This window comes from Rhineura floridana, chromosome 7 (assembly GCF_030035675.1).
Source record: "Rhineura floridana isolate rRhiFlo1 chromosome 7, rRhiFlo1.hap2, whole genome shotgun sequence".
Classification (NCBI taxonomy): Eukaryota; Metazoa; Chordata; class Lepidosauria; order Squamata; family Rhineuridae; genus Rhineura; species Rhineura floridana.
The window spans coordinates 122,039,846-122,067,350 of record NC_084486.1 but is presented as its reverse complement, the minus strand read 5'-3'; the positions used below and the strand labels follow the sequence as shown (position 1 = coordinate 122,067,350).

General features: G+C 43.7%; 1 protein-coding gene across 3 annotated transcripts; it reads left to right on the top strand.

Annotated features, from left to right (window-relative positions):
- Positions 1-9,203: 9,203 nt before the first annotated feature.
- On the top strand, positions 9,204-22,935 carry LOC133389445 (membrane primary amine oxidase-like). 3 transcript variants are annotated; one of them, XM_061637100.1, is made up of 5 exons: positions 9,204-10,963; positions 15,794-15,908; positions 17,725-17,854; positions 18,079-18,267; positions 21,691-22,935. In XM_061637100.1, the coding sequence occupies exons 1-5, from the start codon at positions 9,367-9,369 to the stop codon at positions 21,922-21,924; spliced, it is 2,265 nt and encodes a 754-aa protein (XP_061493084.1). In that variant the 5' UTR covers positions 9,204-9,366; the 3' UTR covers positions 21,925-22,935. The 3 variants fall into 3 exon arrangements, with proteins under 3 accessions (XP_061493084.1, XP_061493082.1, XP_061493083.1); XM_061637098.1 differs by having other exon boundaries at positions 15,623-15,908; XM_061637099.1 differs by lacking the exon at positions 21,691-22,935 and having other exon boundaries at positions 15,623-15,908; positions 18,079-20,556.
- Positions 22,936-27,505: the final 4,570 nt, after the last annotated feature.

Sequence of the window (27,505 nt, the reverse complement as noted above, 5' to 3'; positions counted from 1 at the left end):
TCAGGGCAGGACTATGAACAGCCTCCCCAATGCATCTCAGTCTGAGCCAATCAGTTGCATGCATGTGGAATCTGCATTGGCTCCTCTCTGAGTTTGCGTTGCTATTCCCTCACTTTTGCAAGCAGCCAGCTAAAGCAGCAGGAAACACAATCCTCTCTCTGTAGCCACCCTTTGAAAGCAGCAGCCAAATTTCTGTGTGAGTTCAGTTCAGGATTTGATTGTGCAGAGTAGGTGGGCGGGTGTATGTTGCACAGGGAGCAAGGGAAAAAACCGCAGAGTGGTGCATGGGGGGTATGCTTTGGTCCTGATGGGCTTTTGCTGACTGGTGGAGAGGGAGGGAGAGGAGGAGGAGGAGGGAAAAGCAGATGGATTGCTGGGGGGAGGAGGGGAGTGACTGATGTTTTGCATTTAACGAGATGTAGCTTGAAAGGAAAGAGTGGCCAGCATGGTGTCTCTGTGTGTGTATGTATGTGTCTAGGCTAGCAGAAGGAGAGAGTTCTTTAAAAGAGTTTCTAGCGTTGTTCAGGGCTGAGTGGGGATCTTCCAGATCCTAGTCCAAGGCTCTAACCATTGTGTTTGTAAATGCACATTTTGTATTATCAATAATTTTATTGTCTTTTGTGGACTGCTTCTAAACCAAAGTAAGGCACTTTTGGGTGTTTTAGGTGCTATTTGTAAAACTGCAATGTTTAAGTATCCACAGAATCGTTTGATGCAAGAGGATGTGAAGAAAACCAGACCTTAGCCACAGGCTTTGACCTCATTGGGCACACCCTTGTGACTTCAGAGCAGCCCCAACAGTTTTAGAGGGCACCAGCCGCCACTGACCACTACCTCTTGGGCCATGATCCCCTAAAATTCTACTGATGCACCAGAACAGAACAGAAGTCAGATCGCCATATAAAATAGATTATGAATTTCATTTATTTCCCACTAGAGGGTGGTAAAACCACTTGAGATGCAACTGACTTTTATTACAGTTTACTACTTTGCACATTTCTGCATGACCCTTCAGAAACTGTGAATGCCCTAAAGGCAGAATTCAAAGAAAGCTCTTGAACTTAATGAAATCTGAGCACATGTGCGTTGTCCCTGTTTAAAACAGAGTGAAGCATACTTTGATCTCCATGGTAGTAATTGGATTTTAGCATGTTTCCTCTGTATTGCACTTGAAATTATGTTACACCACTTGTCGTGGAGAGCGCTTAGGGCGGTATCCAGTAGTATAGTGGCAAATTCAGAAGTGCAAGGCCCCTTCATGTTAGTCATAACTACGCCCCTCCCCCTTTTTTTGTTGCTAGGTTGAGAATGGGATCCTTGTTAATGCCTACTTCCACAACAAGAGATGTCCTTAGGAGCCAATCAGCATGAAAGGGGAGAGTACTAGCTACTAAAAAGAGTCTTCTCAGTGGCTGACTTACCTCCTTTCACTCTGATCGGCTCCAAGCATCAGGAAAGGTTAAGGAACCATGTAAGAAGATTCTTCTCAGTGGCTTACACACTCCTCTTCCATGCTGATTGGCTCATAGGATGCTGGAGACATTGGGACCCTGCTCCTAAAAATATAAGGGGTCTAAGGTCCCCTGAGACTGGACAACTACACTCCTGGCAGTATCTAACATTTCCATCCAGCTAGCGCAAGAGACTTGCACTCGCAAAACAGAACTGTCCCCTCCTCTTCCTTGTAGCTCCCTGCACCTTCAAAACCAGCTCTGGAAGTGGGCGGACCCCCCCCAAGAAGATTTTGGGGACATGGGGGGAGGAAACAGAAGTACTGCTATGCCAGTGGAACTTCACCAGTGCTGCTTTGGCAACAACCTCTACAGATTCACGCATGCACCGGACAGCATGGAAAGTATAAGTTAAGGCGTTGCCATGCGATTCATCCCTTGGTCTTCTTGTCCCAGTCTTCTTCCTCTGCCCCTTGGAGGTAATGCTGGAGCTGGAATCAGTGATATGTCAACATTAAATAAGATGAATGCTGTTAAATTCTAAGTTCTGAATTCTGGCAACGGCTCTCTTGCAAAGCTTGTTTTAAGCTGCAAGTCATAAGCAAAACCAGCCAAGTAACTATTCAAGAATTATCAGAGAATCAAACTTGCATGCGTGCTCTGCATCTCTTGTAAATGCTGCTGATAAATCTGAAAGAATTAATTCAAAGCTGGTTTTATGCATGCTTTATACATTTTATATAGCAAGGACTCTTGCTGACTTGTTATGGGTCATCTGGTGCTTGCTTGTTTGCAGTCTTATGCATCTCTATTATCTATATTCCAGGTGTCTAGAAGCAGTGATGGACTGGATGGAGGCCAATAAACTGATGCTGAATCCTGATAAGATGGAAGCGCTGTGGAATTCCGTCCCCTTAAATGTTAGGCAAGCGCCATCTCTGCTATCTTTTCGGCGCCTTTTGAAGACTTTCTTCTTCCAACAAGCCTTTTAAGTTGAGACCTATCCCAGGCTGCGTCTGTGTTAGAATTGCTTTTAATATGTCTGTTAATATCTTTAACCTTTTTTAAAAAAATGTTTTTAAAGTTTTTTAAAATGTTTTTAACGTTGTTTTGTTTTAATGTATTTTAAAGTCTTTTTATGATGTTTTAAAGTGTTTTTAGTGTTTCTGTTTGCCGCCCTGGGCTCCTGCTGGAAGGAAGGGCGGGGTATAACTAAAATAATACATACATAAATAAATAAATAATTCCTGGATCTGGAAATTAGACATACCACCTGTTCTGGGAGTGTCTGCACTTCCCTGAAGGAATAGGTTCATAGTCTTGGAGTATTTTTGGTCCAGGATTCCAACTTGTCATTGAAATCTCAAATGGCTTCTATGGCTAGGAGTGCTTATGTCAAACTTAGATTGATTTGCCAGGTATGGCCATTCCTGGATCAGCATAGCCTGGTCTCAGTTGTGCATGCTCTGATGACCCATCTGGACTACTATAATGAGCTGTATGTGGGGCTGCCCTTGAAGATGGTCTGGAGGCTGCAGCTAGGGAGAATGTGACTGCTAGGATGGTAAGTGCGGCAGTCCAATGGAGAATGTGTTATGAGTCCTGAAAGCACTATACTGGCTGCCAATGAGCTACTGGACCCAATTCAAGGTACCAGCATATAAAGCCCTAATGGCTTGGGACCCAAGTACCTAAAATAGCACCGTATCCAATTTCTGTCATCCCAGACTCTTCAATCAGCGTGTGAGGCCTTAGTGGTGGTGCCACTACTGGGGCTGTCCAGTTGCAGTTGACCCATGACAGGGCCTTTCCAGTGGCAGCTCCCCACTTGTGGAATCCCCTCCCCCAGTGAGATGCATCTGTCTCTCTCATTATTGACTTTTAGGAGGAAGTTAAAATCATTCCTGTTTATCCAGCTATTGGATGGCTGAAAGATGCTACTCCTGGTAACCTTGAAACCACTGGCTCAGAGAATTCTTGCAATGCTTTTATTTATTTATTTTAAAAATATATTTATAATATGTTTACTGCCCTGGACTACTTTGGGAGGAAGGGTGGGATTATATAGTATACTATACCCAGCGTGGAAGTTTTGCATTCCACCATGTTAAATTGAAAATACCCCCATGCCATTCTGCTGCTTCCCATAAGCTCATTTCAAAACAAACCTTAAAAAACTTAAAGCCCTGAACTCAGAAACGCTTGCTTAACAGCCCTCTAAGTTTTCATGGTGATACACAAAACACTCAGAGAGAACTGAGAGTTCAAAGTGTAAAACGAGAAAAAAAATCCAGACCCCTGTTGGCCTTTTTCTGTCAGTGGTCTCATATTTTCCCTGACAGTTTTGACTAATGTACACATTTTTGCAATCAATCTGGTATAGCACAGTGGGGAGGAGAGTCTGGCTGGGAGTCCAGAGTCTGTGAGTTCAAATTCCCCCTTTTGTCTCCTGGGTGTCAAGGGCCAGCTAAAGATCACCCCCATAGTGCGTGGCTCAGGGGTTATGTGACCTGCTACCTGTGCAGCCGTGGGCAAGCTGCATAGTCCCAAGGAGCCCAGTTGCCCCCCAGCTGGCAGTTGCAGACAAGGCAGGGGCTGGCTTGCTGGGGAGGACTAGCCTCAGAAGGAGGCAATGGTAAACCCCCTCTGAATACCGCTTACCATGAAAAGCCAGGATTGACTTGAGGGCAGTCCATTCCATTTCTGGACATATAAAGCATTGTTGTATGTTATTCTCACTCATATATTCATTTTTATGCACATTTCCCCCTAACATATGCATTTTGCAAACATTGGTTGGTTGGCAAACTGTACACTGAAAAATTCAAATGAGAATTTTGAAGTATGGGTGTGTTTCAGTTCTCATATTGTTTTGGAAAAAGCGATAGATTCAGCTTGAAATGTGAACTCCACTGGGAATGGCTTAAGGGGCAAATGAAAGCTTTTCTCAGAGTGCTTTCCTAAGAAGGTAAGGGTAAGGGGAGCGTAATACTTTATTGCTCATGACCAAAGGCTGCTGCAATGATATACAAATACAAATAACAAAATAGAATACAAATATTAATAGTAAATATGAAAGGGTTAGGGATTAAAAGGATTAAAATTTTACACTAAAAACCAATATTCATACAGTCCTGTACAATCAAGGATACTAAAACAGGTATGAAGAGGTGGAGACCGACCAAATGAAACATTTGTACACTAACAACCACTATTCAGGACCCTACATTATTTTGAAACTTGGCTCTAATTTTCCCAGCTGCAAAAACGAAGTTTGCCACTTGTCTAGTTATAAAAATATCCGTGCCTGCTAAAAGGACACAGACTTGTTCCAAAGTAGTGTTGGCATGAGGCCTAGTAGTTTTCCATCAAGTCTGCAAAACTGTAACTAGGGGGAGTTTTGTCTTAGCCCAGTCTGGGAACGGACTGCCAAGGCCGTTGCTATGGTAACCATCTGATAGACTGGGAAAGTTCTAACAGATGCTGTAAGTTGTGTCTTCTGATTTATGCCTCTGATCTGTGAGGATGTTCTTCTGAATATTGCTTCTGAACTGAGAGGTTGTCTTTTGTGTTTACCTTTGGAGAGAGATGTACCAGAGGGGGGGATGACTGAAGAAACTCTACATGTATTTACTCTTAAGCCTTAAGCCATCATGTCTTAATAAAAGACTCTTAACATGCTCTAATGCTCTGAAGAAGTTTCTTGCTCAACTTAACTCCAACGTAATGTATGCTGTTTCACGCAACAACGCACACACGCCAACAGGGGTTATGGGCCCAGATTCACAGCGCATTACACGGGAGTAAGTTGCTGGTCTGAACGGCAGACGGAGTTCCAGAGAGGGCAGCTTGATTGATTGAACCAGACAGAGGTGAGCAACATGGCTGTAAACCTGTCTGGGGGAGGCTTGCCGATGGAACGACTTAATGAAATGAATTATGGCAGCTGGAAGCCGAGGATGCGGGCTTTGCTGATAACAGAGGATTTATGGGACATTATAGATGAACCACCCCCGGCGGTATTGACCGCAGCCTGGAAGCGCAAAGATCTGAGGGCGCAGGCGTTTATAATCTTGGCTCTATCGGATTCTCAACTGATGTGTGTGAGAGATGAGCCGTCGGCTAAACAGATGTGGGACGAGTTGCAGGATTTGTCCCAGGAATGGCAGCGGAGGCAGGAGGCGCAGAGAGCCGAGCTGATGGAAGCTGTCAGAAGCAAGGAGGAGAAAAGTGCCGAACCGGAGCAGGCTGTCGAAAGCAGACAGGAAAACAAGTGGGAGCAGCAGCGGCTGAAGTCTTGTTTTGCCTGTGGGGCTCGTGGGCATCTCCGAAAAGACTGTGCAATCAAGCGAAACTCCAGGGATGGAGGCTTGAAGCAGGGAAGTGTGAACTTTCTTTGTAAACAGAAGTCTCAAGATTTACGACCTATTGACTGGCTGCTTGACAGAGGGGCAAGCCATATATTAATCAAAGACAGAAGTTTGTTTTACGTTTCAGAAGAAGTGCGGGACTTTGTGCACCTGGCAGATGGATCACAGAAATCTGTGGAAGCTAAAGGTCTGGTGAAGTTTGACAAGCTTGGAATAATGTCAGAATGTTTGTTTGTTCCGGAATTGGCTCATAATATTTTATCAGTTAGAAAACTGGTGAGTTGTAATTATTCAATTTTGTTTCACAAAGACCAATGTTTTGTAATGAGGGGAGATCAAGTGTGCATGCAGGGAAGCCTGAATGATTCACAGTTTGTAATAAAGAGCAGTCAAGCAGGGTGTGCTGTGTTAAATGCTGAGGCACAGGTACATCAGGGCTGCGTCCATGAATGGCATCAAAGGCTGGGGCATGCAAACCTTGACACGATAAAGAAAACCCCTTTGCACAGTGAAAACATGCGTTTAAAGGATTGTGGACAGTTAATGGATTGTGATGCATGTAATAAAGCTAAAATGACTATTGCACCAATAAACCGGGAGGCTGCGAGAACCACAACAGCTCCCTACCAGCTAGTTTATGTTGATTTATCAGGGCCAATAAATGCTTCACGAGGAGGTGCGAAATTCTTCATGGTACTGGTAGATGATTTTTCAAGATTTTGTCATGTTTTTCTGTTAAAGCATAAAAGTGAAGCTGAGCAGAAGCTGAAACTGTTCATTAAGATAATTGAAACTCAACACGGCGTCACAGTGGGGGCTATACGCTCGGACCAAGGTGGGGAATTCACGAATAAGGCATTGAGTGACTTTCTGGAGAGTAAGGGAATAAACCAGAATTTCACTGCTCCATTTAGCCCGTTTTCCAATGGAACTGCTGAGAGAAAATATAGGGTGCTGCAGGAAGCAATGAGAGCCATGCTGATGGATTGCAGTTTAGGGAATTCTTTTTGGGCAGAAGCAATTCTTTATGCGAATTACATTCACAATAGGGTGTTACACAGTGCTATTGGAATGTCTCCTTATGAGAAACTTACTGGCAGAAAGCCTAAAATACAACACATTCAAAAATTCGGGGCAAGGTGCTGGATCCACATTCCACAGGGAAAAAGGAGGGGCAAGCTTGCGCCCAGAGCACAGCAAGGTTTTGTTTTGGGATTTCAGAATGCATATTTCAGAGTTTGGTGTCCAGAAACACAGCAGTTAATTCTGAGCAGAAGCATTAAAGTCTCAGAAAAGCCTTGGGATCAAAGGCAGACAGTTATTCTTACAGGAACAGATGACACACAAACACGAACACAATCACAGACATTTAAGCCAAACCTTGACATTAAAGTGGAAGGCACACAAATTCCTCTCAGGGATGCTTTAACTGAGCTCATTTGTGGGAAACGCAGAACAAAGAAACGAAAAGCTGAGGAAATGGAAGATCCTGGGCACGCGGTGCCAAGCACAAGCACAAGCTCAAGCACAAAAGGGGGGGCAGAGAGAGCCGAAGCTCTGGTTCCTTTAAGACGTTCTACAAGAGCAAATTTAGGCAAACCGCCTGAAAGATTTACCGTGGGATTAATAACAAGTCCTGGAATGAATAAAGTTGTAGAAATGGATCCTGAGACACTTTATTTGACATGTGTTCAACCAAAGTTTGAGTGAATAAAGTTTTGAACTGTACTGAGATGTAATTTTGAACTGTACTGAACTGAAAATGTATGATGCAATGTACTGAAATGTATTGCAAGAGGTATTGTAGAAATGTATTACTGTATGACTATGTATTGTGGAGATGTATTGTTGAGATTTTTTTTTTGTAATTGACAGACATGATGGGGAAAAGGGGGGCTTGTTGGCATGAGGCCTAGTAGTTTTCCATCAAGTCTGCAAAACTGTAACTAGGGGGAGTTTTGTCTTAGCCCAGTCTGGGAACGGACTGCCAAAGCCATTGCTATGGTAACCATCTGATAGACTGGGAAAGTTCTAACAGATGCTGTAAGTTGTGTCTTCTGATTTATGCCTCTTATCTGTGAGGATGTTCTTCTGAATATTGCCTCTGAACTGAGAGGTTGTCTTTTGTGTTTACCTTTGGAGAGAGATGTACCAGAGGGGGGGATGACTGAAGAAACTCTACATGTATTTACTCTTAAGCCTTAAGCCATCATGTCTTAATAAAAGACTCTTAACATGCTCTAATGCTCTGAAGAAGTTTCTTGCTCAACTTAACTCCAACGTAATGTATGCTGTTTCACGCAACAACGCACACACGCCAACAAGTAGGCCTGTTATCAATCAGATGGGTGACGGGGCAAAGAACTTTGCCCTCAGATTTTTGTAAAGAGGGCAGTTCAACAAATAGTGGACAATATCCTCCACTTCGCCTGAGTTACATATACAGCAGCTTTCCTAAGAAGGAGCGGCAGTGTGTGTGTGCAAAATGGAAGATCACCCTCTACTTCCAAAGCCCTGCTGGCTTGTTCTGCCAAGGCAGGGTGGTGGTGGATGTACCTCTTTCTTTCTGGCCATAAGGATTTTTTCTTTTTCAATCCGCTATGGTTCCAGTGGGGGAAGTTACTTATGCTAACTCCACAATGGTATAAAGAGAATGCCCTATCGGGGGTCTTTCAGATGAACGAGGCCTTGAATTCAGATGATTCAAGGCCATCTACATCATGCCCTTGCCTGGCTTCCCTCAGAATGTCTCATTCTGAACCGTAACACTGGATCATGAAAGGACCACCATTGATAGCTCTGCACCAGGTACCTTTGGCCTCTAGGAGTTGCTGAACTACAACTTCCATCATCCCTGGCCAGCTGCTGACATGCTTGCTGGGGCAGATAGGAGTTGTAATTCAGCAAAATCTGGAGGGCCAAAGGTTCCTCACACCTGCTCTCCACCCTTGGAACATGGCAAAGGCCTTGGGGGCAGATGTGCATCTCCATTGGCAAAGCTCTTCATCAGCAGAGATCCATTCCTTCCTAACCACCTCCAGTCAGCAGTTCTGGGAGTTTGAATAGCAGTGTTAATCTTGGTTAGAAAATTCAGTGGAATTAAGTTGTGCACCTTGTGCAAAACTCAGCTGCTAGAAGGTACTGCTGACTCTTTCTTTCAGCCACATCTTGCAAGAGTTTCCCCACAACTTCCTCTTCCAAACATTTCTTTTTTGCTGACTTAAAACAGAGATAATTACTTAAGAGTGATTTATGAGCTACTTGTGTAGCCTGTGCCTAATTAAATCAGGAGAAAGGTGTTCAGACTTGACGGATAAAGTTACTGAAGTATGAATGAATATATCATTGCTTTTGTCTGCACTAGACATTTGAGAAACATTGTATGGACAGTATTTGCTTAGATCAAGAGGATTTTTTAGCATTGAAATTCACTTGTGTAGCAGGTCTTTTCCCCAGCTCCCTTTTAACATTAGTTTCTTCCTCATCTGGAATAACAAATGCACGGTTTGCTGATTCCATCTGCATTCTACTGACTGCTTTCTGAAATGCTTACAGCTTTGCTGAAAATGAACTTGAAATTGGCTTATCCTCTCCTAGCTACATGCACAGCCATAACCTTCCTCTTTGTCTGGGCTTTCCAAAGTAGAGGAGGGAAGCCTGAGGTTTGCGAGAGCCGTCTCCAGGAAGTGGGACTGGAGGAGAGAGGCCATGGAGTTCACAGCTTGATATTTGATGATTTAACCCCAGAAGAGCTAATGCAAGTGAAGCTGTACCTGCAAAACAACCTGGGCGTGCCATTAGTAGATCCCCCTCGAGCCAAGCCATCTGACAACTGCATTTATTCTGTCACCCTTCAGCTTCCTCCGAAAGCAGAAATGTTGAAATTTTTGGACCATCAAGGGACCAGACCTGCACGACAAGCTCTGGCTGTGCTTCATTTTGGAAACCAGAAGGACCCAAATGTCACTGAGTTTGTGGTGGGTCCTCTTCCAAAGCCAACCTACCACCAAGATGTCACAGTGCAGAAGTATGGAGGGAAGTTGCCTTACTCCAGAAGGTTTATCTTGAGGAGTGAGTTCAAAGAAATATATAGTTTCTTGAAGAACAAGGAATATCCCAAGGCTCCAAACTTTATGCACAAAGTACTTGATTACAATGGAAGCAATTTGGAACATAGTTCAGGATTACCACCAGGGCTAAAATCAGGAGACCGGAAAATGTGGGTTGCTCATTTCCAGAATGTCCCTGGAAGTTATCTGCATCCAGTTGGATTTGAAGTCCAGGTTGATGTTAGCAGCCTGGACGTTTCCCAATGGAAGGTGCAAAAAGTCTTCTATAATGGACAGTACTTTGAGGACATGGAAGATATTGAGAGACAGTTCAATAAGGGGCATGTTAAAGTAGCCAAGGTAAAAAAGGCTCCTCTCGATGGGGGATACTCATCGCTGAAGCAACGGGTGCCCCACCAAGGACTAGGCCCTTTGCACTATGAACCTCGTGGACCACGCTACACCATCTGGAATAACCAAGTTTTCTTCATGTCCTGGAGTTTTGCCTTTGGTATAGACGCTAATAGGGGGCCACAGGCTTTTGACATACGGTTTAAGGGTAAGAGGATAGTTTATGAGTTAAGCTTGCAAGAGGCAAGTGCCATCTATGGCTCCAACAGTCCAGCATCAATGCTGACCAGATACATGGACAGAAGCTTTGGCCTTGGTTATACTACCTCCACACTCGTCAAGGGTCTGGATTGTCCTTACCTGGCTACCTATTTGAGCAGGCACTATTTACTTGATTCCTCATTGCCTGTCAGTCGCAAAAACTCTATATGCATCTTTGAACAAAATCCAGAGATGCCTGTGCGACGCCATTATGACAGCAAACAGATTCCATTTTATGGAGGGTTGGCTGATTCAGTTCTGGTCTTCAGATCAATATCTACAGTTAGTAATTATGATTATGTTTGGGATTTTATATTTCACCAAAATGGAGCTGTTGGTGTCAGGGTCCATGCCACTGGATACCTTGAATCGGCTTTTTACTTTGGTAATGCCACGGAATTTGGCAACAGGGTTGAAGAGTGGACACTGGGAACAATTCACACTCACAACATTCACTTCAAAGTGGATATGGACATTGGTGGTAAGTGGATTTCTCTTTTGTGACTTTCATGGATTGCAGCAAAATCTGTTTGGGGCAGTGACTAATCACTGCTTTTTGAAGAGGTTCTGGAGTTCAGAAATTGTCTCCAGCTGGTGAAGACTTCAGTGGCTAGACTGTTGGCTGGAAATAGGAGGGCTGATAATGCAGTATTGATTCTGGCCAAGTGCATTGGCTGCTGATTAGTTTCTAGGGTCAATTCTAAGTGCTGGGTTTGACCTCTAAAGTCTCATGAACCTCAGAACCCAGCACCTTATGGCCTGCCTCTCCCCAGATGAACCCCCCCAGATTGCAGTCATCATCTGAGGCCCTTCTTAGTCCACTCCCTAAGAGGGAAGCGTGGAGGGTGGCAATATAATAATAGGGGTTTTCAGTGGTAGCTCCCTGGCTGTGGAATGCTCTCTCCAGAGAGAGTAGGGTCACAAGATCTCCATTTTTCAGCTGGAGATTCTGGTTTTTGGGGGTCCCCTCCAGGTGACTCACCTTAATCTCTGGACTTTCAGCTTTCATTTTTTTTAAAAAAAGTTTCTAGGTGGTCTGGTTCCAGAGACATACACCAAAACATCAGCTGCCCCCCCAACTTCTGCTCTAATCCCTGCCCTTTCAGGTTTTTAGCCAATAAGAAATCAGGGTTGTGACTGACAAGGAATTATAGAGCCAAAAATGTAGAGTCAAACTGAAATGTCTGCCTTCAAGTCGATCCCGACTTATGGCGACCCTATGAACAGTGTTTTCATGGTAAGCAGTATTCAGAGGGGGTTTACCATTGCCTCCCTCTGAAGCTGAGAGGCAGTGACTGGCCCAAGGCTCAGAAACATGCTTTTTCCTGCTTGTCTGAACATCTCACAGATTGAATAAGTAAGCTGTCAGTCTTTTTCTCTCTTGTGTGTAGGAGTCAGGTTCATCTTGAAGAGGGCAGTGTTTTGCAAACTTCCCAAATTGAAGCTTTAATCCAGTACTTGCTTTTCCAGAGTAAACATACCCAGAGTAAACCCAATTGAATTCAATAGGACTTCCTTTTGAGTGGACATGGTTAAGATTGTGCTGTAAATTGATGGGACTTTTGAGTGAACACAGGAAATAATTGTGTTTGTGTTGTATATCTTTCCTCCTCCAACCCTATTTTTAAAGCAATTAGGCAGAGCATACTTAGGTATCACTGTTTTTATTATGTAGGAAACTAATACTGATTTTATTTTTTTAATGTTTTAATGCAATGATCAACTGGTTTTGACAATAAACTATTATATGGGGTATATGTATTTTTACATCTCCAGTATGTGTGTGTATATGGAGTCTTTCCAACAACCCTGTGAGGTGGGGTTGCAGACTGGAAACCAAGGCAGCTCACAATAAGAAATAAATCCCTTTAAAATCCAATAACCACAAAAACAAGTATAAACAGTTGCAAAACAGGTTAAAGTGGCATGATTCTGAATTTTGGGTTGCGTGAATGAAGTTGCGTATCACTTGAGGTAGCAGTTCTGTCCCTGTTTGAGTAAGCCCCACTGAATACATTGGGACTTGCTTCTAAATAAATAAATGTAGGATTGCACTATAAATCTCTTTACAAGTTGTGTAAATAATAAATATTTACTTATACAAATATTTCTTCATTTTTCATATTTTTGGGTTTTGGTTAGGAATCCTGACTGGCTGTGAGATGCTTAGTTTTCTGCCTTACTCGTAGGAATCTTTTTGTGGTTGGTATGGTATTGCATTTAAGAAATCATCACTCTCTTTTGTTCTTTTTATATTTGCATTTCATTTACCTTTATCCTCACTCCCTTTCATCCATAGAAGTGGTTCCATGCGCTCCTCTCAACCTTCTTAAACCCACTGATGATGCACCTTGTTGTTTGTTTCTTGTCCAATAGTGGTAAAAGAGAATTCACATGCTGGGCAGCGTGGCTGCAATTGTTGTTGTTCCCAAGCTGCTGCCTATGAAGGTAGACCAAATCACATGTGCTTTCTCTCTGTCAATTATATTCACTGGAATTGGGTTGGCTGATAAACTTTTATAGCAGTCCACAGGGGAAACAGAAAAGGGTAGAGAATCTTCTTACTCATTACTCAGACCTCTTTCTGAAGTGAAGGGTCAAATCTTTAAAGAAATTTGGATGTTAAAAGGTAGGGGCACAGCATTCCAGGCAGGGGGTTGCCAACCCTACTTGGATATGGATATCTTTGCAGAGGATCCCTAGTCAAGCTTCACCAACAACACAATCCAAACCATATCTACTGAGAAGTAAGTCCTATTGAGTTCTGTGGGGCTTAGTCCCTTAGTAAGTGTGTCTAGAATTGCAGCTCTTCAAGGGCATCCATCTTTACTCCTGAGTGCTCCCATCTAACATCTCCACAACGCATATTGGTTATGTGCACACGGTCAGTCTCTCTTGAATGTGGTGGAGCACTGCAACATGGCACTGCTTGCCTGGGTTTTTTATACATTCCAGGATAAAGACATTAACATATCCCAATCGGGACTACACATAAGCATTACATAGAGGCTTCACTGTATACATTATTTTCTAGCCAATCAGGTAATATTCAGCAGTTCTCATACCAGCATTTTTCTACTATGAGCTAATACATTCCAGTGTTAATCCTTCTCAGGCCTTAAAGAGCACAGAGATGTCCTGTACCAGTGTTCTGCTCCCCTTATCTTCTTGAGCCAAGCTGTACCATACATACCAAGTTACCATGGCTATATATGCATCACGCAAGGAAGACAGCACCAAGGAGAGCATTTTTAGCTGGCCTGCTACACTATTAAAATACTATAAATCCTATAGTTTTCTAAAAGAATATATTTTGCTTACTGTTTGTATCTAAAAATTCCCCATTACTGGACTTGTAGACAATGAGCCCCACAGGCCATATCTCCACCAAATTAGAAACAGCCAGGCTGCCTTGATTTCCTTTCATAGAGATTTGTGGAGTGGATCCAAACAGGGAAGCTTATCTCTTTGCTGTCCAATTTGAGGGTTTGTTTGGTTGTGGCATTTTTTTACTCTGCTTTTCAGAGGGGGGGGGGGAAAGGCTCCCAGAGTAGCTTTCGTGGCATCAGTAACTGACAAGATAACCCCTGCCTACAGGATCTAAAGAACATGACACAAAAGAAAAATTGACAGGGAGGCGGGGGGTGGGCGGAATCAAATTCAAGCACCGGTTTTTAAAGTTACATAGTAGTTCTCATGATTGCTGGGGCAGAGCTGCAATGCTCACTTTCTGCAACGTCTTTTTTTTTATTCTTTATTTATATCCCGCCATCCTTCCAATACTGGAACTCGCAGCGGCTTCCAGATAAAAGCACATATAATTAAAACATACAGAATCTACATTAAAATGCAATTCACATCCAATATTAAAACCAATCATAGTGCTAGATAAAAAGGAATCAAAACCAATTTAAAAATAGTAAAATTCAGCATTAGTAGTGAGACGGAGGTTGGTGTGATACCAGTGCACTGACAGAGCCAATGCTCTTTTCATGCTTGGTCACCCTCACAAAGAGACTGTGTCACACATGCTCCACTTGTCTCCGGACATTAGGGTCTGAACCAGGGCTATCTCCTTTGCTCTAAGAGGTCCCAGGAGTGGGCCCATCAACTGTGCCACCTTGGAGATGGTAGAGTTAATTGGTTTCAATAGCTATGGAGGATTAACAATGGAGATTACCCAGACAAAGGAAGAAGAAGAACATCATTCCAACCCCTCCTTCCCTGGCTGGTATGTGGCAGCATGCCTTTGGGAGCAGCCAATGAACTACCACTTCCCTCCCTTCCCCCAGGATTGCTCTATTAAGCATCTTTTCTTATTAGAGATTAGCAAGTGACTAGAGACCACACCTCTTTCCTAAGCAGATGGCTCCCATGGATAACGATCTGAACTGTTAAAACTGATTTATGCTAAGCTTCTAACTTCAGTTTATTCCTCTTTTGTTCCTGGCATGATGCTTCATGATTATGGTCCTGCCATTTATTTTGAGACCCTGAAGGAAAGGTTCTGTTGCTTAGTTAACTGCCATGATTCTGTCACAATGACTCTTAATTTGTACATATTAACTATGGATTACAAACTTCGTATACAATCTTTTGTTTTGTTAGCACAGGTTCTGCTGTGTACAAAATCCCCTCCACAACCTACCAATTTAGGGCCGTGGGATACCAGTTCTTTTATCTCAGTGGCTGCCTTAGAAAGGTAAATTGAAGCTCATCAGAACAACTTCTGTAGTGGCTTCCTATAAAGTGGAGAGAGGGGGACTTGATCTGGCCAGTGGGTCAGATGCTTATCGCCCCCACCCATCATGGGCCAGGTTTCACAGGTGGATGGAGCTGCCCACCTAATGTCACAATGATGTCAGGTGACCTTTGACAACCCCTTTCAAAGTGCTATCTTGTGGAGCACTTTGCTTAGGGCTTTGCAGGTACTGCTGATCAGCTGATTGGTGGTGCCTGCAATATACAATGATGAGATATTCAAAAAGTAAACTTTTATTTGTTTTCCTTTTCCTTTATTAATTTATATACTTCTATTGCATCTCTTTTGTGTCAACAAAAAGAGCACTTGTATGGGCATTACCAACCAGATCAAAACTACAACTTCTCAACAGTTTCCTTCATTTGCTTTCTGTAATAGGGGTGAAAAATTCCCTGGTAGCCAATGACATAGCTTTTGAGACAGTGAAGGCCCCTTGGAGTCCAGAGAATAAGATCCATCGGATGAAGATGATAAGAAAAGTCTTGGATACTGAGAACAAGGCAGCTTTCCGCCTTCACAACTACATGCCAAGATACCTATATTTTGTAGCCAACAGCACAAACAAGTGGGACCACAGACATGGCTATCAGATCCAGATGGTCAGCTTTTCTGGAGATCACCTGCCAGAGACAGATCCAATGGAGCGAGCCATCAGCTGGGGAAGGTAACTGACAAATTTCTAGGTGCTGAAACCCAGACTGAATGGCTGCTGGGGTTCCTTAGACCTGTGGGTGTTAAGACTTTGAATAATATAGAGTGGGAACATGATAATGTTTTGGTCTGTACATTCATCACTCCATCTCATTCCAGGGTCCATATAGGTCCATGTAATCTCGTAGCTGTAATCTCGGATAATGTCTGATACTTTACCAGGTGAAAAGGTTTCCAATGCCAAGATTCAGTGGAATATATAGTCATGCAGTCCTGGAAGCGAAATTTAGGTTGCTAGGTAGGAAGTTGAAAGTCAGGACATTCAAGGTAGCTTGCTCTGAAATGCTGCCTGTTCCATGCACAGGGCCACCTAGACAGGCACAGCTGAGAAGCCCTAATGGATGGATGAGACGGTGGTGCCAGGAGGAAAGTTTCGGATTTGTTAGGCACTGGGAAACATTTTGGGACAAGCAGGCCTGTACAAAAGGAATGGGCCCCATTGGAACCAGGATGGAATCAGAGTGTTGCTGCTTAAATATATATATGTTAAAAAGTGGCAGAGCAGCTTTTAAACTGATTGCTGGGGGGAAAGCCAACAGAAGCTGAGGAGTGACTAGTGTGGGACAAATCACCCTCCAGAGATGAGGGTAAAAGGGGTGAAAGGGGAAGGGGTAGAATTAGGCATTGAAAGTGTAGGAGCACATGTTAGCCATTCAAAGAGGCCAAAGAACCACAGGGTAAAACAGAAAGATATTTGGAAAGAGACGGAAAGTGTTGATGTTTATATGCTAATGTTAGACACCAAGCCAAGATGGGCAAGCTAGAGTGCTGGGTCATAGAGGACAGCATAGATACAGTGGGCTTAACAGAAACCTGGTGGAGTGGGGAGATGGCTATTCAAGCTGAATTTATCAAATTTGCACTTTCCGAAACAATGAGAATCAAAATACGGCCATCCTTTGAAATTCGTACTTATCTGAATTTTGCAATGCAGTTCTCCAACCAAGCAACGCTTTAAAAATGCATATATTAGGGGAAAGGGTGCACAGAAATGTATATATTGGTGAAAGTAACATACAAAAATGCATTTTGCTAGGAGAAATTGCTTGCAAAAATCTGTATGTTAGTCAAAACTGCAGACACAAATGTATTTATTAAGAGAAATTCACACATGCTGAAGAATTTTCATCAGGATTATTTTTTTAAAAAAATTGCAACTTGCTGCAGAAATGCAGAAAATTGAATTTAAGATTGGAAAAATGAGAAACTGAGAGAACTGAAATGGACAGATCCTTGCATCCCTACTCTGGATACAACTCTATAGGAAAGATAGGGAAGAGCATACTGGTGTCCAACAAGCTAGAAATCTCCAAAGAGGCAGACACCTCTACAGAATCTAAATTTGGGGTGTGTGTCCACCTTCTTGAGAGAATAACCACAGACAAGTGCTATAGCAGAGGTGGAGTCCCTGTAGGCCTCCAGGTCTTGCTGGACTACAATTTCCATAAACTGACCATTGCTTGGCCCTGCTGACTGGAGCTGATGGGAGTTGGAATCTAACAATATCTGGATGGCACCAGGTTCCCCATCCTTACACTACAGGATACCCCGAGACTAGCCTTTCCCAACTAGTGGGCCACCAGATGTTTTTGGACCACAATTCCCATCCTTCCTGACCATTGGCAATGCTGGCTGAGGCTGATGGGAGGTGTGGTCCAACAACACCTGGTGGCCCACTAGTTGGGAAAGGCTGCCCTAGACCTTCTGCCTAGGAAAATTGGGATCCCACACATTAGGCTCAGCAATGCTTCTGTTGCTTTGCTTTTCAGATACAAGCTGGCAGTCACAAAACGGAAAGAGAAGGAACCATTCAGCTCCAGTGTCTATAACCAGATGAATCCATGGGCACCTTCAGTTGTCTTTGCTGATTTCATAAACAATGAGACCATTGTCAATGAGGTGAGTCATGATCCCTATGGGCACTGACAAATCTAAACTATCTCCCCAAATCCATGCAGGGACTGGAGACTATATTTCTTTTAAAGTGTACTGGTTGAGCAGGTAGTATGGGAGTGCACCACAGTGGCTCATTTTCTCTGAATCTGCTCCTGGGACCCTTTTCTCTCAATAGACCTTTCCCTTAGATAGATAATAACACAGTTCTTTGCATCTCCCTTTGACAGGACCTGGTTGCCTGGATCAATGTCGGCTTCCTGCATATCCCACATGCTGAAGACATCCCCAACACAGCAACACTTGGGAACGTGGTTGGCTTCCTTTTGAGACCCCACAACTATTTTGATGATGATCCCTCCATGTATTCTCCTGACAGCGTTTTCTTCAGCAGCCAGCAGGACCCTACTGCCTGTGAGGTCAGCTACCTCGCATGCCTGCCAAAAACAGCGGTGTGCTTGCCCAACTTCCCACCTTTTACTTATGAGGGCTTCCAAAACACAACAGTGCTCTGATGCTTTCTGGTCTTTGGTTGGGTGGTAAACAGTTCAGAATGAAATCTGGGTATACCAAGGGCAATGAATCCGAAACTCTGTCTGTCCATTATCTTTGAAACCCAAGCTTGCTTACACGTGTTGTTAGTTGTACTTGTAATAATATTTTATTGGGCCCTGCAGTTTATTTTCCCTACTAACCTCCTTTTTTCTAAATGAAGGGTGGGGAACCCGTGGCTCTCCGGATGTCATTGAACTATATTTTCCATCAACTCCAGCCAGAGTGGCCAATGGTCAGGGATGATGGGACTTGCAGTCAGTTGCAGTTGTCAGAGTGTTGGCACTTATCTGACCTCCTGCCACTGGCATTGCTGTGACTTACTGGGAGGGAGAGGGGGAGAGGTAAGGTAAAACCATGGCGAGGTCAGCATGATGCAAACACACTGGCAGGAATGGCAGATTGGCTCTGCTGATGCATTTGTACCACACTGACCTTGCCACTGCCTCACTTCTTTCCCTCTCAGTAAGCCACAGCAACACTGGTGCCAGAAGGTCAGGTAGGTGCTGCCACCCCACCAATCGCTATTGGATGTAGCCAGCATGAACTGGTAGGTCACAGATTCCCCACCTCTGCTTTAAATGCATTCATTACCCTTCTGAGATGTTAACAAGTAAATATGCACTAAAGGGAACCTGGTGAAGCAATCACCCTCTCGCTCCAGGGAACACTGTGAACTGTAATTAATGAGGGGAGCTAAAGATCTCTAACAGTTCCCAGGATATTTTTTTTGGGGGGGGGGCGGTTGAATAGGACAGCCAGGACTGTTCAACTGGTTAAACCCAATATAAGTATTTACTATTGTTTGGTCTCTTGAAGTGGGGACAGGAGGGTCCATGTTTGTGGGGCAATGGAATTTGCTCGTAATTTCAGGTGAAAACCTGGAGTGGAGTGAGTGTTCAGCAGTAGAGCAGTGGCAAATTCAGAAGTGCAAGGTCTCTTCATGATAGTCATGGCCACGCCCCCTTTTTTGCTGCTAGGTTGAGAATGAGATCCTTGTTAATGCCTTCTTCCACAACAACTAATGTCCCTAGGAGTCAATTAACATGTAAGGGGAGAGTGTTAGCTACTGAGAAGACTCTTCTCAGTGGCTGACTCTCCTCCTTTCACTCTGATTGGCTCCAATCAGCATGAAAGGACAAGGAAGCTGTAATCCTCCCAAAAAAGTAAGGGGTCTAAGACCCCCCCTCCGAGTCCCTGGATAACTACATTTCTGTTCAGACAGCCTCCAGTGAGTATGATGAACCCCAGGCTTGCTCCCAATCTTGATGCTTCTGAGGGGAGGTGGGATGATCCCAGCCTGAAATTTCAGACAAAGCCTGGCCCTGCACTTGCCTGGAGCTTGATGTGCCTAGCCAAAGCAAGCCTTGGCCTCCCATCTCCAGCTCAGAGCTGGGCAGGGAATGCAGAGGTTGGCTCTCTGAGCATCCAACAAGTGCAGAGTCAAGCTGAGGCTTGTCCATTTTTCTCTGTGCCTGCTGGGTACTCTGCACAAACCAAAAGCAACCACCCACCTGCTCTCCCAAGCTCTGAGCTGAAGAGGGGATGAAGGCTGATGTTTTCATTGCATGGGATTCCCCATTCCCTCTTTGGCTTCAACGTTGGAGTTGGGAAGGGAGGAGCGGATTGTCCTGCACCTCGTACTAAGTTTCAGAGACTTAGCATGAGATGAGGGACCAAGCACTTGTGGAGTGGCATGGTGATAGCAACCAGAAATCTTTCATTGACCAGCCAAAGATCTTGGGACATTGGCTGGAAATTACACTGGGAGATTTGTCCTTAGGGTGGCCATGTGCCCAACTTTACAGAGCACAGTCCTCTATAGTAAGGTGTCCTCTGTTTAGAAGGGCTGTTGCATCCAAGTGTGGCTTAAAGATAAGAAGGGTGTCTGTAAACAGTCAGCTAGATGAACAGGCATGTTGGTCACCTGTCACAGTCTTCCCCACTATGGTGAGATCTGTATTGCATTTCTATTTGAATTATGGCTATTAATTCTAATTTGGAATCTATACCTATATATTAGCATTTAGGAATGGAAAGATCTGTCGCTTGCTGTTCTCTCAGTTTCTCATTTTTCCAATCTTAAATTTGATTCTCCACATTTCTGCAGCAATTTGTGGTTTCTTGTTTTGTTTTTTAAAAATCCTCATGAAAATTCAGTGAGGTTTTAGTGTGAATTTCTCCTACTAAACCCATTTTTGTAGGCAGTTTGGACTAATGTATACATTTTTGCAAGCAATTTCTTGTCATATAATGCATTTTTGTGTGTTATTTTCATTAATATACTCATTTTTATGCATGTTTTCCCGAATATATGCATTTTTGCAAACATTGGTTGGCAAACTGCATCCCAGATTTTGAATAAGTGTGAATTTCAAAGAATGGCTGTGTTTCGGTTCTCACGCTGTTTTGGAAATGGCAAATTTGATGGATTTGGCTTGAAATCTGAACTGAATCAAATTTGTCCCCCATCCTTAATTAGCATACTAAAATATTATACAAAAGAGTGACCTCTTTTTTGGCGATGCATTACTCCTTTTCTGGTGACCCTATATGTCTTTCTGCTGAGGCTGAATAAGGCCTTGTGCCTTGCGTGATGCAAGTTCCACTGGGTTCAACAGGGCTTACTCCCAGGTCGGTGGGGCAGCGTAGGATTGCAGCCTAAAACAACCATATCTGACTATGTTAGCTTTCTGTTGTCAGGAGCTTAAGCAGCAGAAGACTGTAACTGGGTGGAGGTGTGAGGGCAGCATTTAGCTGGATGCAGACGAATTGATTCTATGGTCACCGGTTCAAGGAGAAAGCGATGTCCAGAGTCAGGAAGCAAGGAGAGACCAGCGGTCGGGGCCAACCAAAGACATTTTGCTGTCTGAGGTAAAAAACAAGATGGCCATGGCACTTACCCACCTTCTGTGTACTGAGGCCGACTGGACTGGCAGCTGAATTTTAATTCAACACTGACAATGGGTTAGCATCCTCCGCTGTCCCTGAAAGCAGCAGGCTAGTTTAAGAGATGACAGCCTGTGGCTTTGTGCATGATACACATAAAGCGCATTTGAAGCACATGACTTCCATCAAAGAAACCAGGGGACTGTAACTTCTTAAGGGTGCTGGGAATTGTAGCTCTGTATTACCAGGATTATTTGGAACGAGTCATGTGTCTTTAAATGTGCTTTAACAGTAAATAAATTTAAATAAATAAATAAACTGAGCAAGAGATATTATTATGAATAATAAAATGTATGGTGTGTGGATGCCGACTATGTAACATACACAGCTTTCATTTCCAGCAGAGGGAAATGGCCAAGGGGCTCAGGAAGAACAGCCAGGGGGCTGCTGCTGCCACCCCCATGCATCTGCCGCCTGGGACAGTTACCTCATTCTGCTTCCCGCTTGGGCTGGCCCTGCCAGCAGAGAGGGCAGCAAGCATTCTACTGAGCCAGGAAGGAGCTTTGTTCCAGCGGAGGCTGGTGGAACCTAAACCTGGTGGGATGGCTATGAGGTCACATGGACAGAGCCTATGAGGTCATGTGGGCATATCCTATGAGATCCCCGTCCTCCTTCCTTGCAAAGAAACAGTGCCCAATTAAGCAGTACAGTTTTACAAATACTTGGACATTAACTTACCTTGGATCAGAAGGGGTTCCTGCAGTCACAGTTGCAGTCATTGCTAGTTCTCTACCACTGCCACACACCCCAACCTCATGGGAGGTTAGCTATGTTTTGCTGGTCCTGATTGTTGGGAGTAAGGGAGTAAAGCACCAGCACATGTTGCAAGTGACCTAAACCAGTGAGGGGTGATAGACAGAGGGGCAGTCTGTTCTTCGCTCTGCTGATTCCTCCTCTAAAGTGTTCGTTGTTTTTGCAGGCTTTGTTTCTCCCCTTCCTCCTGTCTCTGCCTGACTTTGTTCTATGTTAGTAACGGCTCCCTGAATGCAGGCTGCATGGCTGCTTCAGCATGGATGACTTTACCTCTTTGTAATAATAAATCTTAAGTTTCTTTATTCTTTCAACTACCAGTCTGAATGGACCAGTTATTTCTCCACTCTGCTGCAATATATATACCAAAACCCTAACACTGATTGTGGAAATACAGCTATTAAAAGGCACAAGAACCCTATTTTCCCTAATGCCAATCCTAAACCATATGAAAGAGATGCTTTCTCCCTTTCATGTTTGTGGGTCCTCTTTATTCAGTAAGAGAATATTCTATTCAGGCATCAGTTGTGTGTTTATGTTTCATTTTGGATTCCCACCCCCAAGAGGTTTCTGGTCCTGCCAAAACATTGGTTTGAGGGGGGAAATTGTTTTTGTTTGTAATTAATATAGTATGGCCTTGATTATCCTAAATGTTTGGGGCATTTCCCAGCCCCCAAGCAAAGATTTGGAAGTTTGGGTATAGAAGTGGCTTATCGTTCCCACCTAACTGAACAGAGTTAGACTCTTTCACTTTACACAGAAGTCAAACCTTAACATGTAATGGTGAGAAATGTGTGGAAAAGAGATGCTTGATTTTAAAACTTATGTTTTATTTCTGATTATGACTGTCTAATTGTATTACTGCAACTCTGGAAACTTTTTTAGGCTGAAGAGTGGGGTAAAATATATTCTTTTTCTGTCAGTTGTGTAGTATACAAACTTAAAACCTTCATGCTGTCTCTAATCATGCTGGTTTTTAAAAACAATCATTTTCCTCTCAAGAGACAGAGGAAAGAACCATCTACTTCTACCAGGAAGCTTCATAGTCACTGGAAATGTATTCATATTACTGTGGGTGTCAGTGAAAGACTGACCTATGGCTTTGGAGTTTTTTGGGGGGTTGGAGGGTACAGAATCTTGGGAGGGCATGTCTTTGCCTTCAGACCAGCCTCCCCTGCCTTGTTCATGGGAGATGAACCTGAGGCAGCAAGATCTAAATAATGAATCATTAAGACAGGGATGGTGAACCTGTAGCTCTCCAGACATTATTGACTTACAGTTCCCATCATCTCTCATCAGTGCGTAGGAGATGGAGATGGGAGATGGAGACCAGCAACATCTGGAGGGCCACAGGTCCCACATCTCTGATTTAAAGTCTCATCTGCTGTGATTCACCCCAGATGCACTCATAGTGGTATCAACATACGTCTGTCTGGACAGCCTCATTTCAACAGGCTTCTTGGTAGCGACTGTGCTATGAATTGTAATGGGTTGTTCTGTTTCAGCTAATGGGAACTGGTTCCTATGAGGTGTGGGTGCTTAGTCCATCTGGAAGCTTATAACCCTTCTCCCTAATCTCATATGTGTTGCAGTTGTTTAATAATTAGATAAATGCCCATGCTCAGAGAGACTATTGTCTTTCATATCATTCAATATGTTCCATGGCTAATTCCCAGCACTGAAAGTGGATTCCAGGGCTGAGACCTGCTATGATCCTGTGTAAAAAGTACAGAAGAATAACTTTATTTTCTTTCTTTTTATTGGAGAAGGGGCTATTGTTTAGCTTAAAAGAGGATTCAACAAATTCATGAAAAATAAGTCTATCAATGGCTATTAGTCATGATGGCTAGTACATACTACCTCCAAGATGCATGCTTCTGAACTAGAAATTGCTGGGGAACAGCAGCATAAGAGCGTTAGTCTGCCCATGTCCTATTTGTGGGCTTCTCATAGATATTGGGCTGGCCACTATGAGAAACAGGATGCTGGACTAGATGGGCCTTTGGTCTGCTGCAGCAGCAGAGATCTTCCTATGACAATTAGATCACCAGCTGCTTTATGTCACTTGCTATTTCCACACAGGGCTGCAAGAACGAACGTGACTATATTACCTAGCACACTATCAATTTACGATGCCATTTGTCTTCCAGTATGCTCAAGCCTATTACCAAGAAATCCAGCATGACGTGGCTGCTCATAAATGGTCTGTCAGGAAGATTCATGCACATCAGTTCTGCCAGTGCCAATCAAAAACAAATCCATTGAGCCAAAAGCGGGGTGGTGGGGAGGAAAGGTAGGAAAGTCAAAACCTAAACACTGGATATGGGCCTTTTTGAAAAAAACAAAACACAACAAAACCCAGATTATATGTAAATTTGTAATTTGCTGTTTCTGCAAGTACCAATACTGATTATTGTTTCACACCTCCAAAACACACACCTCCAAAAGTCAATTAACCCAGTATCTTTGCCACTGTTTCCCTGAATTTTCAATTTAGCAAAAGGCAGACTAGACTGAAGTGTTTACGTAAATGGGATTTTGTAGGATGCCACAGATGTCAGGAAAAGTCAACCATCACTCCACTTGTCAATCTCAAAAGATAATCCCCAGGCATTTTTTAAACACACACACACTGTGGCACCTTTATCATGGGCTGTCACATTGCAAGACTCAATCAAGAATTATGTATCTGCTCCCTAGACATATGTCCACATCGCCTGTTCATTGCAAATTTGAAATGTTATTAACAATATGCTCTCTTAGTGGCCAAGAGAGTAATCTTGCAGTAATGGATAGACAGGTCCCCCCTCTCTCTGTACACCACTGGGCACCTGAAGACATTTTCTACTTTTGAGTGTGCAGCTTATCCAAGACAGATGTGGTACCTATTTGGACAGTCTACATCAGCCTTCGCCAACCTAATGACTTCCAGATGTGTTGGACTAGAGCTCCCATCAGCCCCATCCAACACAGTGCTGGCTGGGGCTGATGGGGGCTGCAGTCCAACATATCTGGAAGGCACCAAGTTTGCAAAGGCGGGCCAACATGGGCTCCTGCTGGGAGGAAGGGGGGATATAAATCAAATAATAAACAAACAAATAAACATAAATCACTTCATGTCATCTTAAAGACAGCTATCAATGTACTGTGTATTCATATGCTGAAAGGTAGATGTCTCCTTTCCATTGAATCTTCTGTTCCTCTCCCAGTACAGAGCAGGAGTGGATAACCGTTTTTAGCCTGAGATACACATTCCTTTCTGGACAACCTTCCAGGGACCCCACGCCAGTGGTGGACATGACCAATGAATTTTACCTTTGTACAGTAGGCTGTTTTCTACACACACCCTCTCACACCTCTGTGGCATCCATCCAGGAAAGCAAGAAGCATATCAGAGTTCAAATGCCAGTCAGGCAAAAACACTCAAGGGGTGTGTGAAGCAAAGCCAGTGAGGGGAGATGGTCTGGGGAGATGAAGCATGGCTGCAGAAATATTATTGTTGTCGTTGTCAAAATGTATATCCCGCCCTTCCTCCCAGAAGGATTCCAGGGTGTCAAACAAAAACACTAAAAGCACTCTGATACATATGAAAAAAACAAAAGACTTTAAAACATATTAAAAACATTTTTTTTTAAAAAAAAACAGCTTTCAAAACAGATTAAAAAGCAATTCCAACACAGGCACAGACTCGGATAAACCTAAAAGGCTTGTTGAAAGAGGAAGTTCTTCACAAGGCACCAAAAAGATAATAGAGATGGCACCTGTCTAATATTTAAGGGGAGGGAATTCCAAAGAGTAGATGCTACTACACTAAAGGTGCACTTCCCATGTTGTGTGGCATGTACCTCCTGGTAAGATGGTATCTCCTGGAGACCCTCACCTGCAGAGCACAGTGATTTACTGGGTATGTAAGGAGTATGGGCTGAGGAGAGTCCCAAGGGCCACAGAGAGAGGCCTGGGGGGGCACATTTGACCCCAGGGCCTGAAGTCGCCCATCCCTAATATAGAGTGAAACACCCATGTAACCCTTTGCTGTCTGCTGCTGAAAAAATGTGACCAATTGGTTTAAATCCAGGTAGAGTTCTCCCTATGAGTTTCTGACTCTTCTTCTTCACTTTGAATTTCAGTAGAAATTTGAAGCTGCAGGGATTAATTAATCCCTTTTATAAATGCTGAGTGTTCAGGAAAGATTTGTGTCCAGTTTGATGGGTTCAAACTATATAATGAATGTTTGGATCAGGTTTCCATAATCTCTCTAGCATTTGTATTGACTGAGCAGGTTATCTCTACGGGAGTCTTCCATCTGTAGGCACAATTAAACTACCAATAAGTCAAAACTGTTCCTGCATAGGAAAACAAAAACAAAAAACCAGGAAGGAAACACCCTGTCCTGTGTGAGTGGGATGATGTGTCATTTCAACTGGCACAATAAATCTGTATGCAAAATGCATCAGCTGGCCATTCTCAGACACTCAGACCTGAAAGCAGACAGATACCTTGGTAGCTTATATAAGAGATAACTAAATATGCTCTTCATTGTCAGAACCTGTCATGGTCAGGATGATATGGGGCCTCTCCTGGGTTGAAACTAGCATCCTGTTAATTTTTAAAAAAATGTCTGTTTTTCATCACCCAGTGCTGTCAAGAGAAAATGTAGGCTACACGCACGGCCTTCTCCCCAGTTCCTCTGGGCTCCACCTGTAGTGTGCACTGACGCATTCAAAGACGGAAGATGATGGTGGTGATGGCAGACCAGTGCATGGCCAGCAGCAACAGAGGGGAATTGCCACTGCCCATGCTACTCAGCATTCCGTCTGAAACAGGAATTGTGGTTTGTTTCACTCAAACAAACCATGATCAGCCAACATTTGTTCTGGGTTTATCATCATGGTTTGGAAGAAACAAACCATGTCTCCTGGACAATAACATAGTGGCAAATTCAGAAGCGCCGGGTCCCTTCATGATAGTCACAGCCATGCTCCCCCCTTTTTTTTGCTGCTGGGTTGAGAATGAGATCCTTGTTAATTCCTTCTCCCACAAAAGCAGACATCTCTGGGAGCCAGTAAGGATGAAAGGGGAGAGTCTTCTCAGTAGCTAACTCATTTCCTTTCACTCTGATTGGCTCCAGTCAGCAGGAGAGGACAAGGAAGCATTTTGGGAGACTCTTCTCAGTGGCTAACACACTCTTTTTCATGCTGATTGGCTCATAGGATGCTGAAGACATAGGAACCCTACTGGCACCCTGCTCCCAAAAAAGTAAGGGGTCTCCCGAGACCCTGGATGACTACATCCCTGCTGCTGGAGCAGAAGTAAAGCCATTAATTGTCATTTGTTTCTCCCTAACATGAGTGGGGAGCAGGGCCGGTGCCAGGTGTGACTGGGCCCTTGGGCACCAGCCTGTCCCAG

What these genes read in the sequence shown, in the direction of transcription:
- LOC133389445 (XM_061637098.1), top strand. Translation starts at nt 9,367, where the DNA reads ATGCTTACAGCTTTGCTGAAAATGAACTTGAAATTGGCTTATCCTCTC. An exon ending in CGAGCCATCAGCTGGGGAAG is followed by an intron (nt 15,909 to 17,724) that starts GTAACTGACAAA and finishes TTTGCTTTTCAG; the next exon opens with ATACAAGCTGGCAGTCACAA. An exon ending in AGGACCCTACTGCCTGTGAG is followed by an intron (nt 18,268 to 21,690) that starts GTCAGCTACCTC and finishes TTTCATTTCCAG; the next exon opens with CAGAGGGAAATGGCCAAGGG.